General features: G+C 44.3%; 2 protein-coding genes across 2 annotated transcripts; both read left to right on the top strand.

Moving 5' to 3' along the window:
* Positions 1-376: 376 nt before the first annotated feature.
* LOC120406448 (interleukin-8-like) lies at positions 377-7,299 on the top strand. Its single transcript, XM_039541343.1, has 5 exons — positions 377-546; positions 1,364-1,499; positions 1,940-2,023; positions 2,553-2,629; positions 7,169-7,299. Exons 1-4 carry the CDS (start codon positions 483-485, stop codon positions 2,581-2,583), a joined length of 315 nt encoding a protein of 104 aa, XP_039397277.1. The 5' UTR covers positions 377-482; the 3' UTR covers positions 2,584-2,629; positions 7,169-7,299.
* LOC120406445 (interleukin-8-like) lies at positions 4,493-7,294 on the top strand. The gene is made up of 4 exons (XM_039541340.1): positions 4,493-4,667; positions 5,548-5,683; positions 6,479-6,562; positions 7,092-7,294. The coding sequence occupies exons 1-4, from the start codon at positions 4,604-4,606 to the stop codon at positions 7,120-7,122; spliced, it is 315 nt and encodes a 104-aa protein (XP_039397274.1). The 5' UTR covers positions 4,493-4,603; the 3' UTR covers positions 7,123-7,294.
* Positions 7,300-20,987: the final 13,688 nt, after the last annotated feature.

Raw genomic sequence — 20,987 nt, 5'->3', positions numbered from 1 at the left:
TTCATTTCTACTCCCCCCCCCCCCCCGCATATGCAATCAAAGAAATGGTCAGGGAAAGTCACAAGTTGAATGTCTTCTTAACCAGGCACAGGATCAGACAAAAGAATAGAAAGTGACAGTCAAATCAATCATAAAAGAATAATAAGAAACCACCCACCGTTTACACTGATCTAACTACACGGCGATGTTGTACATTTTATATTTAATCCATTCATAACGAGCTTGATTGGCAGGATAACGAACTAATGTCAGGGTGATCTAGGAAGTGTTTTACCCACAGCCGTGTGACTCATTCTGTGATAGCGGCTTGCACGCTTTGGGAATTTCCTAAGCTGCCTCGCACACCCCAGGACGGTATATAAGAGGGTTGGTTCCACAGCTCAGACATCAGAAACCTCCCGAGACAACAAGAGAGCTCCCTGCTCCTTCCTAGCAAGCAGAGCCAGAAGCATCCAGGAGGGAAGCTCGTCTCACCTCTCACAATGAACTGCAAGTTGGTTGCTGCTGTCTTGGCTCTCTTCCTAACCTACGCAGCGGTGTCAGAAGGTAAGAAAATCCTTCCTCGGGCTCACAGGACTTTGCCTAGTTATGCGCATGTTATGCCTGGAGAGACAGTTTAGGCTTTTTTTTTTTTTAAAGTTAAGGGCTTGTTAAAACTTTTTTCAAACGATCTTCATTGGAGACAGAGCTGTAAACCAGTCACTGCTCTGAAGAGCTGCTGACACCTGGTGGAAAACTTTGAGAAACAGTCTCTTTGCCATAGAAAGTTTTGCTTCTGCCTCATTCTCACTATCTGCTTTTCCCCTGGTTCTAAAGACAGGCTGAATCGGGCTCGTCTGATTGCCATGTTCGTCTGCGCCTCTTGCTTCTTCCCTGCATGAGGTCATCAACCTGCTTGTGACACCACGTTGTCTCAAACACAGGAGGATGCAACTCGGAGCGGGGAATAAGCAATAGGAGCAGGGAACATGATCAGGGAGAGTCCTCAAAACTGAAGAAAAGCAAGGGGCCAGATCTTAGCCTCAGTCACGTGATTTTAAATCTAGGCTCATCATCGTTGTAACCAGATCAGAATCTGGCCAAGTAAAGACAGGTTAAAAAAACCAAAGCAACCCCCCTCCCCCAGTGACTTAGAATTGTCTTTAAAAAACAAATCCAAACATTATTTTGCAGCAGCATCAATTGCTCTCCATACCTTTTCATAATTAGCTTTTAGAGGCAAGGACCAAGGTAACCTTTTAGCCAAGACCCTTGTGAAGAAACAGAGCAAGCATGTCTGATCAAGCAAAACCAAGCTCTCTGCTTCACATGTATAGATGGTGAAATACTCAGCTAACCTGACACAACTCTTAATCTTTTCCAGGGATGAGTCTGGCAAGGATGGGGAATGAGCTCCGATGCCAGTGCATCAACTTGCATTCCAAGTTCATCCCTCCCAGGAGCATTCGGGATGTGAAGATGACCCCGAGCGGACCTCACTGCCAGAACACTGAAATCATGTAAGTAGTTTTGCAAAATTCTACCTGCTCCTAAACTAGGAGGAGACTGAAAACTCCTGGACCAGCACAAAGCAAAGGGGTGAGGAGTGATAGCAGGCCCACAACACTCAGGGAGACTGCCCTTTATGGAAAACACAATATCAAAATCAGGCAAAGACATTTTATATATACACACACATACAGAGAGAGATACTTTGAATGCAAATATATAGAGGGAGGGAGATGATTTTATTTTTTTTGCACACCTGGAACATTTTTAAGCAAACAAATGATGTAGGGCCAGATCCTCAGCTAGTGTAAAATGGTGTAGCTCTCTAGTGAAGTCAATGGAACTATGTCAATTGACACCAGCCATGCCTGTAGTTTAAAAGGTTGAAAGATACCCTGATGAGAGTCCACAGAGTCGATAGATGCCTGACCTTTGTTTTCCTTCTTTGCAGCGCTACTCTCAAGGATGGCAGAGAAGTGTGCTTGGATCCCACTGCTCAATGGGTGAAGATCATCATTAAAGCAATTTTGGACAAGTGAGTCATCATTCTCAGAAGGATTTCATGAAAAATTTTAGAAGAATAACTAGGTGTTCCTTAGCTCAAACTGCTCAAGAGTGACCTCTTCTCAGGGCATAGTAATCTTTCCCCAAACTTGTCTCTCTCAATCCAGTAAGTAAATAATCACCATATCCTACCTTGAAGGTGGCCTAGTGGTTAGATTATGGAACTAGGTTCTTCTTGTTCCCTGCTCTGCCCCAGACTTCCTGTGTGAGCTTGGGGAGGTCACTGATAATGGCCACATATACTGGGCAGCTGCAACTCCTTCTGGAGACAATTGGACTCACAGGTGCTCAGTGCTTCTGAAAAACCAGGGTGTCGTTCCCCCCCCTCCCCACTTGATTTTCCTTTGGTGTGAACCAAGAGTAACTATGTCCAAGTTAATGAAGTTTCACTGATATGGTTGAGAGCAGGCTCAGAGCCCCAAGAGTTCTCAGGTTCTAACTAGTGAGAATTGTTCCATGAGCAGGTTTCTAAGCTGTTCCTTTTCTCCCCCTCTTTACAGACCTCAAGCCAATGCTGAGGCAAAACGCTAAGAGAAACCAAAGAAGAAAAATCTCGGATGTTCTCCTCCAGTTTCCCCTTGAAGGAAACACCTCTGTGAAAACGCCAGTCCATCAGCAAGCAGCCCACCTCCTTCTGTTAACATGTTTTCAGGCAGACTCCAGCTAGCAGTATCTATTTTCTATTTATGTATTTATTTATTGAGGTGCTTCATTTTAGGAGTGTTTTTTTTTTTAAAAAAAGGCTCAGTTGTGCATGGGATATGCCACTTTCTGCAGCTGAAAGCACTGGATGGGGAAAAGTGATTTGCTGAGGGAAATGAAGACCTTTGGAAACCACTGAAGCTGAACAGGGCTGTCTGAGTGCAATGCACTTGCAGCACAGCTGTATTTATTGTAGGCCTGGCTCTTTCCCTGTTAGAGCAGCAAACTGGCAACAGTTACCCCTCCCCTGCACGGGTATGTTGCATCAACAGCACCGTGAGTCAGAGCCAGCCTGAGGCTGGCTACTGCCGGGGGTTCTGTGGCTTTCCGAAATGAAGCAGCCAAAGTGCTGTTATTTGGGGAGCATTATGTATTGTGCTATAGCACATCAATGTTTTTCTCTCGCTCTCTATTTAAAAAGATAATATTTGAATAGAAAAAACTAAACTATTTATTTAAGTGATTTTTGATTCATCTGGATTCTAATATGTTAATTCCTTATGAAGATAGAATATTTCACATTCCTGCTGTTGTGTGCGATAGGATTTTATGTTAATTATGTTAGTTAATTTATTTATTTTATTCAATGAATGGAAAAAATGTTGAGGCTCATGTTGCAATTTTTTTATTCCTGTGCACTTTGGAATTCAATCATTTTTACATTAAACTATATGCTTAAAAAAAGAAATAGTTGTGTTCTGTTTCATAGTTGTTGGCACTTGGCTTGATCTTTGCCATCAGAAAAGGTCATGGTATAAAAATATCAAGGTTTAAAAAAAACTAGCTAAATTCCTGGAGGATAGGTCCATCAATGGCTATTAGCCAGGATGGGCAGGGATGGGGTCTCTAGCCTCTGTTTGCCAGAAGCTGGGAATGAGCGACAGGATGGATCACTTCATGGTTACCTGTTCTGTTCATTCCCTCTGGGGCACCTGGCATTGGTCACTGTTAGAAGACAGGGTACAGGGCTAAATGGACCTTTGGTCTGATGCAGTATGAGCGTTCTTGTGTATCACTGCCCAGTTTCCAGACTCAGGTTGAGCTCAACTCAATAGACAAAAAAAAGAGTCATAGGATTTTGCTTTTGACCAAGCCCTGAACATACCTTACTATGCATGAGGAGATCCAATAGACATTGAGGACACTACAGAGCACTATTGTGTTAGAGGAAAACTCCTGGTTAGGGTGTGGAGGAAAAAAATGCCAGAGAATAAGACTAAGACTATATCCTACAAACAGAGGGTCAAAACTCCTGGCCCCATTGAAGTCGATTTGGAGTTTTGACCTTGATTTCAATGGGGCCAGGATTTCAGGTATTCAAAATCAATGTACAGAGAAAAGTAGGAGCTAACTCTACTAACCCTCCCAGAATATCCAATCAAAGAAATGCTCAGGGAAACTCAAGAGTTGAATGTCTTCTTAACCTGCCACATGATAAGACAAAAGAATATAAAGGGATAGTCATATTAATAATAAAAAAATAATAATGAGTTATAGAAACCCACCAGTTACACTGATCTAACTACACGGCGATGTTGTATATCTTTTATATTTAATCCATTCACAAGGCGCGTGATTGGAAGGATAACAAACTAAGTTCAGGGCCATCTAGGAAGGGGTTTTACCCACAGCCATGTGACTCATTTTGCAATAGCATTTTGCAACATTTTGGAATTTCCTGACACAAGCTAAACACAGTGCTGCCTCGCACGCCCCAGGACGGTATATAAGAGGGTTGGTTCCACAGCTCAGACATCAGAAACGTCCGAGACAACAAGAGAGCTCCCTGCTCCTTCCTAGCAGACAGAGCCAGAAGAATCCAAGAGGGAAGCTCGTCTCACCTCTCATCATGAACGGCAAGTTGGTTGCTGCTGTCTTGGCTCTCTTCCTAACCTACGCAGCGGTGTCAGAAGGTAAGAAAATCCTTCCTCGGGCTCACAGGACTTTGCTTAATTATGCGCATATTATGCCTGGAGAGATATTTTCATTTTAGGCTTATTTTTTAAAAGTTGAGGTCTTGTTAAAACTTTTTCAAACAATCTTCATTTGAGAGTAGGGTGACCAGATGTCCCGATTTTTGGGTCTTTTTCTTATATAAGCTGCTATTTCCCTCCACCCCGTCCCGATTTTTCACATTTGCTGTCTAGTCATCCTATTTGAGAGAGCTGTAAATCAGCAGCTCTTCAGAGCAGTGACTGACACCTGGTGGAAAATGTTGGGAAACAGTCTCTTTGCTATAGAAAGTTATGCTTCTGCCTCATTCTCACCGTCTGCTTTTCCCCTGGTTCTAAAGACAGGCTAAAGGCGGGCTCGTCTGATTACAATCTTCATCTGCGCCTCTTGCTTGTCTCAAACACAGGAGGGTTTAACTTGGAGTGGGGAATAAGCAATAGGAGCACAGAACAAGATCACAGATAGTCCTCAAAACTGAAGAAAAGCAAGGGGCCAGATCTTATCCTCAGTTACATGATTTTAAATCTAGGCTCATCATCATTGTAACTAGATCAGAATCTGGCCAAGTAAGAGCAGGTTTAAAAAAGAAAAACTGGTGACTTAGAATTGTCTTTAAAAACAAATCCAAACATTATTTTGCAGCAGCATCAACTGCTCTCCATACCTTTTCATAATTAGCTTTTAGAGGTGAGGACCAAGGTAACCTTTTAGCCAAGAACCTTGTGAAAAAAACAGAGCAAGCATGTCTGATCAAGCAACAAGCAAAACCAAGCCCTCTGCTTCACATGTATAGATGGCGAGATACTCAGCTAACCCGACACAACTCTTGTTTTTTTCCAGGGATGACTCTGGCAAGGAAGGGGAATGAGCTCCAATGCCAGTGCATCGACTTGCATTCCAAGTTCATCCCTCCCAGGAGCATTCGGGATGTGAAGCTGACCCCAAGCGGACCTCACTGCGAGAACACTGAAATCATGTAAGTAGTTTTGCAAAATGCTACCTGCTGCTAAACTAGGAGGAGACTGCTTTGCCTTGTGCTGGTCCAGGAGTTTTCAAAGGGGTGGGAAACACTAGCAGGCCCACACCACCCAGGGAGACTCCCTAAGTGTGATTTTTAGTCTTTCTAAAGATGTAATTTTAGGTATTGCACTTTGCTTTTCATAGTGTCCAGGATCTCTGGGGTGGAAATACAAATGCCCATGCGGAATAATGAGCATTATGTATAGAGTGCTAGAACCTGCATTAGAAGGACAGGAAAAATTATTAATACCCAATACAACCTTTCAACCCAATTCCTCCAGTCCTTCTGCAGGCAAAACTCCCACTGAAAATTCTCCACTGAATACATAAGTGGTTTCCCCGACAGAGGAATGCAGGATTCAGCCCTTTATGTAAAAAGCAATACCAATGCAGACAAAGACATTTTATATATATATATACATACACACATACATACACACACACACACCCAGAGAGAGAGAGAGAGATACCAGGCAATATTAAAAAAAACACAAAAAAACTTTAATGCATATATATAGGGGGAGGGAGATGATTTTTTTTTTTTGCACACCTGGAACATTTTAAAGCAAACAAATGTAGGGCCAGATCCTCAGCTAGTGTAAAATGGTGTAGCTCTCTAGTGAAGTCAATGGAACTATATCAATTGACACCAGCCGTGCCTGTAGTTTAAAAGGTTGAAAGATACCCTGATGAGAGTCCACAGAGTCCATCAAGTCAATAGATGCCTGACCTTTGTTTTCCTTCTTTGCAGCGCTACTCTCAAGGACGGCAGAGAAGTGTGCTTGGATCCCACTGCTCAATGGGTGAAGATCATCATTAAAGCAATTTTGGACAAGTGAGTCATCATTCTCAGAAGGATTTCATGAAAAAATTATTTTCAAAGAATAGCTAGGTGGTTCCTTAGCACAAACTGCGTAAGAGTGACCTCTTCTCAGGGCATAGTAATCTTTCCCCAAACTTGTCTCTCTCAATCCAGTAAATAAATAATCACCATATCCTACCTAGAAGGTGGCTCAGTGGTTAGATTATGGAACTAGGTTCTTCTTGTTCCCTGCTCTGCCCCAGACTTCCTGTGTGAGCTTGGGGAAGTCACTGATAATGGCCACATATACTGGGCAGCTGCAACTCCTTCTGGAGACAATTGGACTCACAGGTGCTCAGTGCTTCTGAAAAACCAGGGTGTCGCCCCCCCCCCACTTGATTTTCCTTTGGTGTGAACCAAGAGTAACTATGTCCAAGTTAATGAAGTTTCACTGATATAGTTGAGAGCAGGCTCAGAGCCCCAAGAGTTCTCAGGTTCTAACTAGTGAGAATTGTTCCATGAGCAGGTTTCTAAGCTGTTCCTTTTCTCCCCCTCTTTACAGAGATCAAGCCAATGCTGAGGCAAAACGCTAAGAGAAACCAAAGAAGAAAAATCTCGGATGTTCTTCTCCAGTTTCCCCTTGAAGGAAACATCTCTGTGAATATTTCACATCCCTGCTGTTGTGTACGTTAGGATTTTGTTATGTTAATTAATTAACATTTTTTTCCATTCATTGAATAAAATAAATTGAGGCTCATGTTGCAATTTTTGTATGCCTGTGCACTTTGGAATTCAATCATTTTTACGTTAAACTATATGCTTAAAAAAAAGTTGTGTTCTGTTTCATAGTTGTTGGCACTTGGCTTGATCTTTGTCATCAGAAAAGGTCATGGTATAAAAATATCAAGGTTTAAAAAAAAAAAACTAACTACATTCCTGGAGGATGGGTCCCTCAATGGCTATTAGCCAGGATGGGCAGGGATGGTGTCTCTAGCCTCTGTTTGCCTGAAGCTGGGAATGAGTGACAGGATGGATCACTTGTTGGTTACCTGTTCTGTTCATTCTCTCTGGGGCACCTGGCCTTGGTCACTGTTGGAAGACAGGGTACAGGGTTAGATGGACCTTTGGTCAGATGCAGTATGAGCGTTCTTGTGTATCACTGCCCAGTTTCCAGACTCAGGTTGAGCTCAACTGCAGATTTGCAGCAGGTGGAAGTAACCCAGTTAGGGTTAAGTTGGCATTTCTCAAAACGATGGCCAAACGCAAGCTCCATGAGCAGAGGGTGCAGAACACACTGGACCTGTTCTGGTGGCTCAATGCCATGCACACTCCGAACCCTCTTCTCTGGGTGCTCCATGGGGTTTGGTCTCCACAGTTCTGAAAGGGATGATTTATGTTGGGACTGTGGGGGTGGCTGCTCCTTATAGCAGTGGCTCTCAACCTTTCACAACTACTGCACCTCTTCCAGGAGTCTGATTCATCCTGCATTCCCCAAGTTTCACCTCACTTAAAAACTACTTGCTTACAAAAATCAGACATAAATATCCAAGGGTCACAGCCACACCGTTACTGACGCATTGCTTATTTTCTCACTTTACCATATAATTATAAAATTAATCAATTGGCATATAAATATGGTGCTTACATTTCAGTATCACATCCAGAGCAGAATAAACAAGTGAGTGTGTGTATGAAATTTTAGTTTGGACTGATGTCACTAGTGCTTTTTATGTAGCCTGTTGTAAAACTGTGCAAATATCTAGATGAGTTGAAGTACCCCCTGGAAGACCTCTCCATACCCCTGGTTGAGAACCACTGCTGTATAGCATCATTTCTCCTACTGAACTCTTGGGCAAATCTGTTGAGTGCAGATGAGCTCCATGAGTCAGTAAATAGAGGATCCATTCCTGGCATCAGGGTTCTGATGTGGTTCAGTCTTTTCAGACAGGCATATTGTTAGTAGTCAGAAATATTTTAGCTTTGAACTTTAGAAAACTGCAGTCTGAATATCCAAGCAGCTTGCCTAGCGTTGCTGGATTCATAGGAACAAAAGGACTATCGTGAATTAGTAACAGATGGTTTCTAATACTGGTTTTTGAGGGAACATGATTAGAAATATTTCTGAGCAGTGCTGTAGTGGTAAAAAAGGGCTAAACACCTAAAATAACTTAATATTCTCCAAAAAGAGAAGTGGGCAAACTCCATTTATCCTAAACTACTATACTGTTTCTGACTCTGCGCCTCCTCAACTGACCAAACTCAATGTATTCAGAGGGTCTAAGATCATTTTTGTACTTTCCACAAAAGCAGTATTAAGTAGCAATAAAATTCAGAGATACAAAGGAGTGAACAAATAATATTTAGTCACAGCAATTCCAAGGCAGTAGCAACAGATGCTCTAAAAGAGTTTTAGTTACGTATCATATTGGTGAGATGACCAAGTTTTGCAACAATAACTGGAGAAATAAGCCAGTCCACACTAACACGTTGTATCCAAATTTAGTGGCTGGCTCTACTTACAAAGTGAGACAAACCAAAACCAGAGACTTGAACACCTCTGAACTTCAGAAAAGTAAAAAACCCAGATGTGATTGCTACAACCATGGCTGGAATAGCCTCCATGGCCTTAGTATCCTGCTGCTGCTGTGGACCGAAACCTGGAAGATCCAGGTAATGCCAGATCCTCTGCTTCTGCCTCCTTCCCTCCCACAGACGCTGTTCCATCAAACTCTAGCCTCCACCTCCCCAGCCTACCCCTACATACCAACACTCAAGGGGAATTGTACAGATGTGCTGCATTAATGGTGCACAAACCCAACATGCCCCTGCTCCAACTTCTGCCACTCCTGCTTGAGAAGCCGCTCCTGATCTGTTGAGCCCTGCCAATCTGTGGATATTCATTTTATATCCATGGATATCTGCGTCCGCATATCCAACATGGACCATACTTGTGGATCAGATGCAGATACAAACTTTGTATCCAGGCAGGACTCTACTGATTTGTTGCCCTTGGGAGCAGGAATTGTTCTATAGTGTAGTATGCAGTATTTTTAAACTGCATTTATACTAAAGATGTTTGAAGAGAAAAAATGGTTAGCTTTGTATTTTTTACCTTTTTTCTCTATGTGACAGAGCCTGAGCTGGTGTAAATTGGTGTAGCATCATTCAAATCAATGGAGATAACTGATTCCCACCAGCTGAGGGCCTGGCTTCAACATAGTTGACCTTAGCGGATATGAATTGATCAAATCTAACTAGAGAGTGTGTCCTTTATGATTCTTTTTTGGGAATTGTTTGTATGTAAGTCTGTGGCTGGCCAATTAAAACAAAAATAAAAGTGCCCTATATGCATGACTGATGGGGAAAACTATTGGTGTTCTACCGCTTGAGTATTTCAGGCACTGTCACCGTGGTTGGTAAACCTTACGTTTCACCTATCTGGAAACACAAGAGCTATTACCACAAGCAGTTTCTATCTCTTTAAGCACCATCACCGTACATTACAGAAAAAGCCACATAGGATCAACCTTTCAGATCTATTAAAAGGGAATTTGAAGCTAGTTCAGGGGTTGGCAACCTTTGAGAAGTGCTGTGCTGAGTCTTCATTTATTCACTCTGATTTAAGGTTTTGCGTGCCAGTAATAATTCTATTGTTTTTAGAAGGTCTCTTTCTATAAGTCTATAATATATCACTAAACTATTGTTGTATGTAAAGTAAATAAGTTTTTTTAAAATGTTTAAGAAGCTTCATTTAAAATTAAATTAAAATGCAGAGCCCCCCCAGACCAATGGCCAGGACCCAGGCAGTGTCAGTACCACTGAAAATCAGCTCACGTGCCGCCTTTGGCACATGTGCCATAGGTTGCCTACCCCTGAGCTAGTGAAACAATGCTCTGTTACCCAATGGATACACCTCATCTCAAGTTTCCAAGGACCAGATTCAGCACCAGTTTCACACTCTGCAAATAATCCCACTGAAATCAATGCAACAACCTGTGGAGTAAGATACTATTCCGTCTGAGTAATGGTGACAGTATCTGGCCCTAAATGAACACGGCTCCTGATTCACGTGAGTTAGATGAACCAAAACATCTTCACCTGCATAATGCTTGGGAGGCGGTGACAGGGTTTTGTTCTTAATTAATCAAATATTTAACCAAATGCTCACCTGCTTTACATTTCTTTAAGCAAATATTAAGTTTATGAATTTGAAATTTTTTTCCATGCAATACATTTCTCCAACTGCTTGATAGTAAGGGATTTATATAGTGTAGATTTTAGAGTGACTCAAATATTTGCAACTTGGCATATTTCTTGGTCAAAGTAAATTATCACCATTTTTAATGCAGCGTCTCAGGCATTAATCAGTTCTGAGGCATAGCCATATAAATAAACTGGAGGCATGGTAAGCTGCTGTTCTTTTATCTGCTAAAAGGGTCTGGAATAGTTGAAGCGATTATACATTGCTGCAAAAACCTTTCTACATGGCACTTATGTTTAAAAGTCAGGTGACAGAGCGGAGGAGGGGGGGCTGCTGAATGGAGCACTCTGGAATCTGATTAGACTGCTGTTTAAGTAAACCTAACAGAGTGCTTTGAAATTCCTGATTCTTAATATTTATTTAATTTAAAAAACTGTTTTAATAAACAAGAGATTATTAAGTATCAGAGGGGTAGCCGAGTTAGTCGGCATCTGTAAAAAGCAGCAAAGAGTCCTGTGGCACCTTATAGACTAACAGACGTATTGGAGAATGAGCTTTCGTGGGTGCATGTGTTATTGAGATTATTAGTATTTTATGGTTTTACTTCCTCTTCCTGTTTTATCTCCCATTTCTTCCCCTGACCTCTGCCTACAAGCTCTGCTTGCTTTCCCTATATAAGGAAGCCCTGGACAGCGTAGCATGCAAGTTATTATATGGGGAATCAAGTAACATTTTCATCCATTAGCAATAACAATGAGATTTTGTACTAGAGAGGTAAAAATTGAAAAATTAGGATCTGGACATCTCTATACTTGAGGAAATTGAGATCTGGGATTTTTGGTTCAGACCCAACTCTGATCAGGGCTGGATTAACCCATAGGCTCATAAGGCGATAGCCTTAGGGCCTCCTATTTTTAGGCCCGTCTGGTCAGGCCGGGGGCATGGCCGGGGCCTGGGGATGGGGAGGGAGCTGCTGGAGCGCTCCTGCCAGCAGGAAAGGCAAAGCAGACCCCATGGCTTGGAGGAGCTCAGCCGGCAGCCTGCTGCATCTCCCTGCCCTCCAGGAACACACTGCCAGGGATCCAGTTAACACTGGTGACCAGACACTAAAAATCCAGTTACCACAGAAACCCATGCCAGCTGTGGGGGTAGTTTGAGCAGACACTGTCGTCCTCCACCCCCGCTCTCCTCATCCCTGATTTCTCCAGAGCTCTGCTTAGCTGTCAGGGAGGGAAGAAGCCCCCTCTGTCCCTCTCCTCAGCTGAGGCTGGCAGGGCATCAGGACACTGCCTCCTCGGTCCTAGTGCCGTCACTGTCATCTTCTGGGTATGCTGGGTCCCATTTCTGGACAGCTGGTGAGTGCCGGGGGGTGGGGGGACGGGGGAAGAAGGAGGCAGGGGAAGAGGGAGTACCAGAGCGGTAGGGGGAGAAGCTTGCACAGAACCTGCACTCACTCTGTCCAGCTCCAGCCAGAACGATTGCCCCTCCCATGTCTAAGGAACAAACTCCTGCACATTTGTAGGCAAAACAAAACCAAACCTCCCATTCTGGTTACCAGTCCTTTAACTTTTACAGAGCCTTCCATTCAGGGGCTTCAGGTTTATGATGCCCTGTGTTCAACACTGCATTGCACTCTACTCAAAATCAAAAGACATCCGAATTTTTCTTTGATGTATTTTTCTGTGCTGGGATGCACAGGCAACCAAGTTCTTTCCTTATGCTCAGCCTAGTTCCACAGGCCAACGCAGCTTTGTACTTTTAAGGGGTTGCAAAAGCACTGGAGGAAGCTCAGCACACAATGTGGTAGGTTTTCCCTCAAGGATTTTAAATCCACTTCTTAGCAGGCTAGGATAGGAAGACTGGCTGAATAGGCTAAAGGCCGGTTACGCTGGTTCTCTAGCCGTTCAATCCATCATACAAGTACCTCACATTTGATTTCTTTTGGATTTCATTCCAAAAGCTTAAAAGCTAAATAAACCTGAAGTTAGTCCTCATTCTTCTGCCCCCCAACTCAAACTAACTTCTTTCCCAAGTGCAACATGTTGGGTAAGCACAGAATGTGTGTGATTCGAGAAGAGAATGAGATCACAGCCAATTCCCGCTGACAGTTACACCTGTGTAGTCTTATTGACTTCAGGGAGAACAGACTTTTGCACAAGAATAAATTTTGGTCCCATCTGCTTTTTCACATCTGGTATAAGCAGAATCTCTGAGCATTTTAACGAAGAAAAAAAAGAAAGCAAGGTCTGCTTGATTTACACATGTAAACAAAACAGGAAGCGCTCCCTCAGGGGCGGCTCTAGGATTTCGGCCTCCCCAAGCAGGGCGGTGCGCCGCGGGGGTGCTCTAGCGGTCGCCGGTCCCGCGGCTCCGGTGGACCTCCCACAGGTGTGCCTGTGGATGCTCCACCGGAGCCGCGGTCCCAGCGGACCCTCTGCAGGCATGCCTGCGGGAGGTCCGCCGGAGCCGCCTGCCGCCCTCCCGCTGGGACGCCGCCCCAAGCGCGCACTTGGGTCTGGAGCTGGCCCTGCGCTCCCTTCATTCTACACCAGCCTTTTAAACAAACCCCAGGCCTGATGTAACAAGGGTGTCACTACAGCAGCCTTGGCTGGATTGTTCTTTTGAAAGATACTTAATGGTTCTTTTAAGATGCTGGCTTTCAAGGAAGTCTTTTTGTTCAGTGGGACAGAGAACACAACAGGGAATAGCTCTCTTTCGTAAACTCCTAGTCATTCAAAAGCTGAAAGGCTTTAGATTAAGTTTGTTTAATGTTTTTACAGTGATTTTTGAAAAGCTAATCTAGTATAGAAGTGCTAAATATTCTGACTGGGCAACCATCTAAAGATCTGTGTCCCTTCTAGCTGTTACCTTGTTCTTACAGAAAGCTTAAAACAAACAGATGCAAACCTTAGGGGGCTGGTGCACACAGAAATCATGTTTAAGAAACCTCATGTCAGAGCTGCTGATCACACATTCTAGAACAGACCATACAATGCCGCCCCATGTAATTTTCCCACTACTACTTCCTCTACTCCAGTGGAGTTTACACCAGAGTAGTTTTCTTTTACATAATATAAAGTTGGCTGCCTCCCAGACTGCAGTCAGAGCGAGATAGGGTATATGGTATAGAGTCCAAGCTTGGGGAAAAACACCTGCAGGGCTTGGCTTTGCACTGTGCCATGTGGAGAGCTGAAGGGAGAAGCACCAGGTTGAAAGAGGAGCAGGATGGAGGATGTTGCAGTGTTCGTCCTCATTCAGAGGAGCACTCCACTACCTAAGAGAAGGACAGCGTAGCATCATTCGTGCTGCCTCTTACTCAGCAGTATCTGTTTGGAGAATTGAGTGTCGTGAGACTAGAATAAACTTGTTAATTCTACAGAAATAAAAAAATATGTAAATGTGCGCAGAAAAAATGTTTGATGACTTCATAATTTTGTTTGCAATATGTCATTCATACTTAGGGCCTACCCTCCCATTAGCCGTAGGCCCCTCATAACCTTAATCCGGCCCTGACTCGGATATTTGAAATTGGATTAGTTCAGCTCTTCAGCTTCCTGAACCTTGCTTTGATAGTTGTCACTGCTGCACTTATGTAGAAATCCGGTAATTCTTTTAGACACATGGGCTGAGTCTCCAAAAAAACCTCTCTCTCTCTCTCTCCCTCTCTCTTCTTTTAAGTGGCTAGATGGACTTGACCTTGCTCCAGATGTCAGTCATTTGTCCTGCAGGCAGATATAGCCAAGGTGCTTGACTCTTGTTATCTTGCTAAAGATAAAATGCTCAGCATTGCAATGTTGGAAATCCAGTGTTTTCTCCCTCTAACAATAATCCCCGAAATAGTCTTGCAAAACCAAGTAACTGGCCTGAGTCACAAAACCAATTTGTAAAGTGTTATGTTCTCTCCAGTTACTTTTTTGTTTACTTTTTAAAGAGCCCAATAGCTCAAGAAGAGGAAACTGATTCAGATCTCACCTATACTGATATCAATCAGGAGTGTACCTCCGCTGAGTCAGGTGCACTCAAGGTGAGATTTACAGGGGTATTGAGGCTTCTAATGGGATTTTCACATGCACCTAAGCAGGTTAGGTGCCTAATTCTGCTGGTTTCAATGAGAGTTAGGCATTTAGCCTGATTAGGCGCTGTTGAAAATCCAATTAGGTTCCTACCTTCATCTTTAGGCTCCTAGACACATTTGTGCTGCGCCTCTCCCCGGGATATAGGCATCTGGGTGCTTTTGAAAATTCTGTTAGGCACCTAACGCTTAGTTGTGTTTAAAAAGCTGGCTCTGAGTGCTGCTGTGTAGGGAGAGTGGAAAAGTCGGCTTCACTCACTTTTACGTCATCACACCCCACACTCCCAATCTGGAAGCAGCTCTGAACTGAGCTGGTGTCCCGCCGCAAGCACAAGCAGCCTAAAATTCACAGGCAGTGGCAGAAACCCTCCCTAGAGCTGCTAGGAGGCTTTACATGGGCCGCTTAGCAATTCCCCAGCGATGGAATGATCTTGCTGGGAAGCCAGGCTTTCAGGGCAGGTGCACACCGCTGGAGTGGCACACAGCTGCCCCAGCACAGGAGAAGATGAAGGCCACAAACTGGTGTAGGAATCAGATTCACTGTGATGCGCTTGCCCTTAGTTCTGCTATTCTTTCCATCATGGGCCGTCTTCGTTCAATTAAGCACTGTGGTTCAGATCATTACTATGGTTCACCAGCCACATTCTGAGAGGAAAAAATAGCTATTTTCTAAGTTATACTTTATAGACTTCAGCTCCCGGTACACTACATGCAAAAAAATAGTTGACATTTCTTGGCCCTTGATCGGGACAGAATATACAATTGAGATAAAATAAGAGCTGATCTACCATTCTTTTCTAAATGTACCCCCGTAAAGGGACAGCTGTGACTCCTAATTGTTCATTGTCAGCAATAAGAAAGACACACAGGACTATGGTAATTCCTTAAGTAAATACTACAAAGGGATATAACAAACAGAGAACTGATACGTATTGCAATCTAAATGCGTCCTGACTAACAGCTGACACATACTGGCATAAAATAAACCAGAAAAAGGCATCATCCAAAAGGCAGCTGTTCAATGTACAGATCCCTGTCAGTTAGAAGTGTTTGTTTGTACCTACTTACCTCAGTTATCCTAAAGATGGGATTACTTGTGCTCCTGGGAATATGTCAGAAGAGTGGATCTTGTGAGCTTGTTTGGCATTGGGAATAAATGTAAGATTAAGGCCAGGTCTACACTAGAAACTAAAGTCCCTTAGGGGAATGAATTTTTTACAACATTTCTAAACTGGCAAAAGCCCTAAAGAAACTACAACATCTTCTCAAGAAACTCCCTAAAGAAACACAACAAATCTACACTGACACACCCCTGGAGCCCTGACCAGGGGTATTCTATCTGCTACCCCAAACCGTAGATGCCCTATCATCTCAGGCATTGGCACCCTGACAGCAGGATTATCTGGCTATGTAGACTCTCTCCTCAGGCCCTACGCTACCAGCACTCCCAGCTATGTTCGAGACACCACTGACTTCCTGAGGAAACTACAATCCATCGGTGATCTTTCAGAAAACACCATCCTGGCCACTATGGATGTGGAAGCCCTCTACACCAACATCCCACACAAAGATTGACTACAAGCCATCAGGAATAGCCTCCTCGATACCATCACGGCAAACCTGGAGGCTGAACTTGGAGACTTTGTCCTCACCCACAACCATTTCACCTTTGGGGACAATGTATACCTTCAAGTCAGCAGCACTGCTATGGGTACCTGCATAGTCCCACAGTATGACACCATTTTTATGGCTGACTTAGAACAACGCTTCCTCAGCTCTTGTCCCCTTATGCCCCTACTCTACTTGTGCTACATTGAGGACATCATCATCTGAACCCATGGGAAGGAGGCCCTTGAGGAATTCCACCAAGATTTCAACAATTTCCACCCCACCATCAACCTCAGCCTGGACCAGTCCACACAAGATGTCCACTTCCTAGACACTACAGTGCTAATAAGCGATGGGCACATAAACTCCACCCTATACATGAAACCCACTGACCGCTATACTTACCTACATGCCTCCAGCTTTCATCCGGACCACATCACACAATCCACTGTCTACAGCCAACCTCTAAGATACAACCGCATTTGGTTCGATCCCTCAGACAGAGACAGACACCTACAGGATCTCTATCAAGCGTTCTTAAAAATAAAATACCCACCTGGTGAAGTGAAGAAACAGGTTGACAGAGCCAGAAGGGTACCCAGAAGTCACCTACTACAGGACAGGCCCAATAAAGAAAGTTACAGAACGCCACTAGCCGTCACCTACAGCCCCCAACTGAAACCTCTCCAGTGCATCATCAAGGATCTACAACCTATCCTGAAGGACAATCCCTCACTCTCACAGACCTTGGGGGACAGGCCAGTCCTCGCTTACAGACAGCCCCCCAACCTGAAGCAAATACTCACCGGCAACTACACACCACTCAACAAAAACACCAACCCAGGAACAAAACCCTGCAACAAACCCCGGTGCCAACTCTGTCCACATATCTATTCAAGGGACACCATCATAGGACCTAACCACATGAGCCACGCCACCAGGGTTCGTTCACCTGCACGTCTACCAATGTGATATATGCCATCATGTGCCAGCAATGCCCCTCTGCCATATACATTGGCCAAACCAGACAGTCTCTACGCAAAGGAATAAATGGACACAGATCTGACATCAGGAATCACAACATTCCAAACCAGTAGGAGAACACTTCAATCTCCCTGGTCACTCACTAACAGACCTAAAAGTGGCAATTCTTCAACAAAAAAACTTCAGAAACAGACTCCAACGTGAAACTGCAGAACTGGAATTAATTTGCAAACTGGACACCATCAGATTAGGCCTGAATAAAGACTGGGCGTGGTTGGGTCATTACAAAACCTAAACCTAATTTCCCCAATACTAATTTCTCCCTACTGTTAGTCACACCTTATTGCCAACTGTCTGAAATGGGCCACACATTACCACTTCCAAAGTTATTTTTCCTCCCTTGGAATTCTGCTGTCAATTGAATTGTCTCATTAGACTGAGCTCACACTTGGTAAAGCAGCAAAGAATCCTGTGGCACCTTATAGACTAACAGACGTTTTGCAGCATGAGCTTTCATGGGTGAATACCCACTTCTTCGGATGCAAGCAGTGGAAATTTCCAGGGGCAGGTGTGTATATATAAGCAAGCAAGAAGCAAGCTAGAGATAACGAGGTTAGATCAATCAGGGAGGATGGGGCCCTGTTCCAGCAGCTGAGGTGTGAAAACCAAGGGAGGAGAAACTGGTTCTGTAATTGGCAAGCCATTCACAGTCTTTGTTTAGTCCTGAGCTGATGGTGTTAAATTTGCAGATGAACTGGAGCTCAGCAGTTTCTCTTTGAAGTCTGGTCCTAAAGTTCTTTTGCTGTAGGATGGCCACCTTAAAATCTGCTATTGTGTGGCCAGGGAGGTTGAAGTGTTCTCCTACAGGTTTTTGTATATTGCCATTCCTAATGTCTGATTTGTGTCCATTTATCCTTTTCCTTAGAGACTGTCCAGTTTGGCCGATGTACATAGCAGAGGGGCATTGCTGGCATATGATGGCATATATTACATTGGTGGACGTGCAGGTGAATGAACCGGTGATGGTGTGGCTGATCTGGTTAGGTCCTGTGATAGTGTTGCTGGTGTAGATATGTGGGCAGAGTTGGCATCGAGGTTTGTTGCATGGGTTGGTTCCTGAGCTAGAGTTACTATGGTGCGGTGTGCAGTTGTTGGTGAGAATATGCTTCAGGTTGGCAGGTTGTCTGTGGGCGAGGACTGGCCTGCCACCCAAGGCCTGTGAAAGTGTGGGATCATTGTCCAGGATGGGTTGTAGATCCTGGATGATGCGTTGGAGGGGTTTGAGCTGGGGACTGTATGTGATGGCCAGTGGAGTCCTGTTGGTTTCTTTCTTGGGTTTGTCTTGCAGTAGGAGGCTTCTGGGTACACATCTGGCTCTGTTGATCTGTTTCCTTATTTCCTCGTGTGGGTACTGTAGTCTTGAGAATGCTTGGTGGAGATTTTCTAGGTGTTGGTCTCTGTCTGCGGGGTTAAAGCAGATACGGTTGTACCTCAGTGCTTGGCTGTAGACAATGGATCTTGTGGTGTGCCCGGGATGGAAGCTGGAGGCATGAAGGTAGGCATAGCAGTCGGTAGGTTTTCGGTATAGGGTGGTGTTAATGTGACCACCACTTATTTGCACCGTGGTGTCTAGGAAGTGGACCTCCCGTGTAGATAGGTCCAGGCTGAGGTTGATGGAGGGGTGGAAGCTGTTGAAATCATGGTGGAATTTTTCCAGAGTCTCCTTCCCATGGGTCCAGATGATGAAGATGTCATCAATGTAGCGTAGGTAGAGAAGGGGCATGAGTGTACGGGAGCTGAGGAAGCGTTGTTCCAGGTTGGCCATAAAAATATTGGCATATTGTGGGGCCATGCGGGTGCCCATAGCAGTGCCACTGATCTGGAGATATATATTGTCATTAAATTTGAAATAGTTGTGTGTGAGGATAAAGGCACAGAGCTCAGCAACCAGTTGTGCTGTGGCATCATCAGGGATACTGTTCCTGACAGCTTGTATTCCATCAGTGTGTGGGATGTTTGTGTAGAGAGCCTCTACATCCATGGTGGCTAGGATGGTGTTTTCTGGAAGGTCACCAATGCATTGTAGTTTCCTCAGGAAATCAGTGGTGTCACGGAGATAGCTGGGAGTGCTGGTAACATAGGGTCTGAGTAGAGAGTCCACATATCCAGACAGTCCTTCAGTGAGAGTTCCAATGCCAGAGATGATGGGGCATCCAGGATTTCCGGGTTTGTGGATCTTGGGTAGTAGATAGAATAACCCTGGTCGGGGTTCTAAGGGTATGTTGATTTGTTCCGGTGTTAGTGTAGGGAGTGTCCTGAGTAGATGGTGCAGTTTCTTAGTGTATTCCTCAGTGGGATCTGAGGGAAGTAGCCTGTAAAATTTGGTATTGGAGAGTTGTCTGGCGGCCTCCTTTTGGTAGTCAGACTTGTTCATGATGACAACAGCACCTCCTTTATCAGCCTCTTTGATTATAATGTCAGGATGGTTTCCGAGGCTGTGGATGGCATTGCGTTCTGCACGACTTAGGTTGTGAGGCAAGCGATGTTGTTTTTCCACAATTTCTGCCTGTGCATGTCGGCGGAAGCATTCAATGTATAGGTCCAGACTGTCATTTCGACCCTCAGGAGGAGTCCATGTGGAGTTCTTCTTCTTGTGCTGTTGGTGGGAGGGTAACTGTGCATCAGTGCGCTGTTCAGTGTTGTCCTGGAAGTATTCTTTGAGTCGGAGACGGCGAAAGTAGGCTTCCAGATCGCCGCAGAACTGTATCATGTTGGTGGGGGGGCAGGGCTGAAAGAGAGTCCCCGAGATAGGACAGACTGTTCTGGGCTGAGTGTGTGGCTGGATAGATTGACGATATTGCTGGGTGGGTTAGGGGTATCACGGTTGTGGCCCCATGTGGCAGGTAGGAGTTTAGACAGCTTACAGTCCTTTTTTCTTTTTAGAGAGGTGAAGTGGGTAATGTAGATCTCCTGTCTTATTTTAGTGAAGTCCGTTTGTATGGAAGTTTGGTTATTGATGAGAGTCTCTAGGTTGGAGAGCTCTTTTTTGATGTTTTCCTGTTTGCTGTATAGGATGCTGATCAGGTGGTTCCTCAGTTTCTTAGATAGAGTACGGCATAATCTCTCACTGTGGTCTGTGTAGTATGTAGATAGCAGTGGATTTTTTACCTTTAGTCCACTAGGTATGATGTCCATCAAAGACTGTGAATGGCTTGCCAATTACAGAACCAGTTTCTCCTCCCTTGGTTTTCACACCTCATCTGCTGGAACAGGGCCCCATCCTCCCTGATTGATCTAACCTCGTTATCTCTAGCTTGCTTCTTGCTTGCTTATATATACACACCTGCCCCTGGAAATTTCCACTGCTTGCATCCGAAGAAGTGGGTATTCACCCACGAAAGCTCATGCTGCAAAACGTCTGTTAGTCTATAAGGTGCCACAGGATTCTTTGCTGCTTCTACAGAACCAGACTAACACGGCTACCCCTCTGATACTTGACACTTGGTAAAGCAACTCACATCTTTTCATGTATTTATACCTGCTCCTATATTTTCGACTCCATGCATCTGATGAAGTGGGGTCTAGCCCACGAA

Source organism: Mauremys reevesii, linkage group 5 (genome assembly GCF_016161935.1).
Source record: "Mauremys reevesii isolate NIE-2019 linkage group 5, ASM1616193v1, whole genome shotgun sequence".
In the NCBI taxonomy this organism is placed as follows: Eukaryota; Metazoa; Chordata; order Testudines; family Geoemydidae; genus Mauremys; species Mauremys reevesii.
This window is presented reverse-complemented; position numbering and strand designations above follow the sequence as displayed.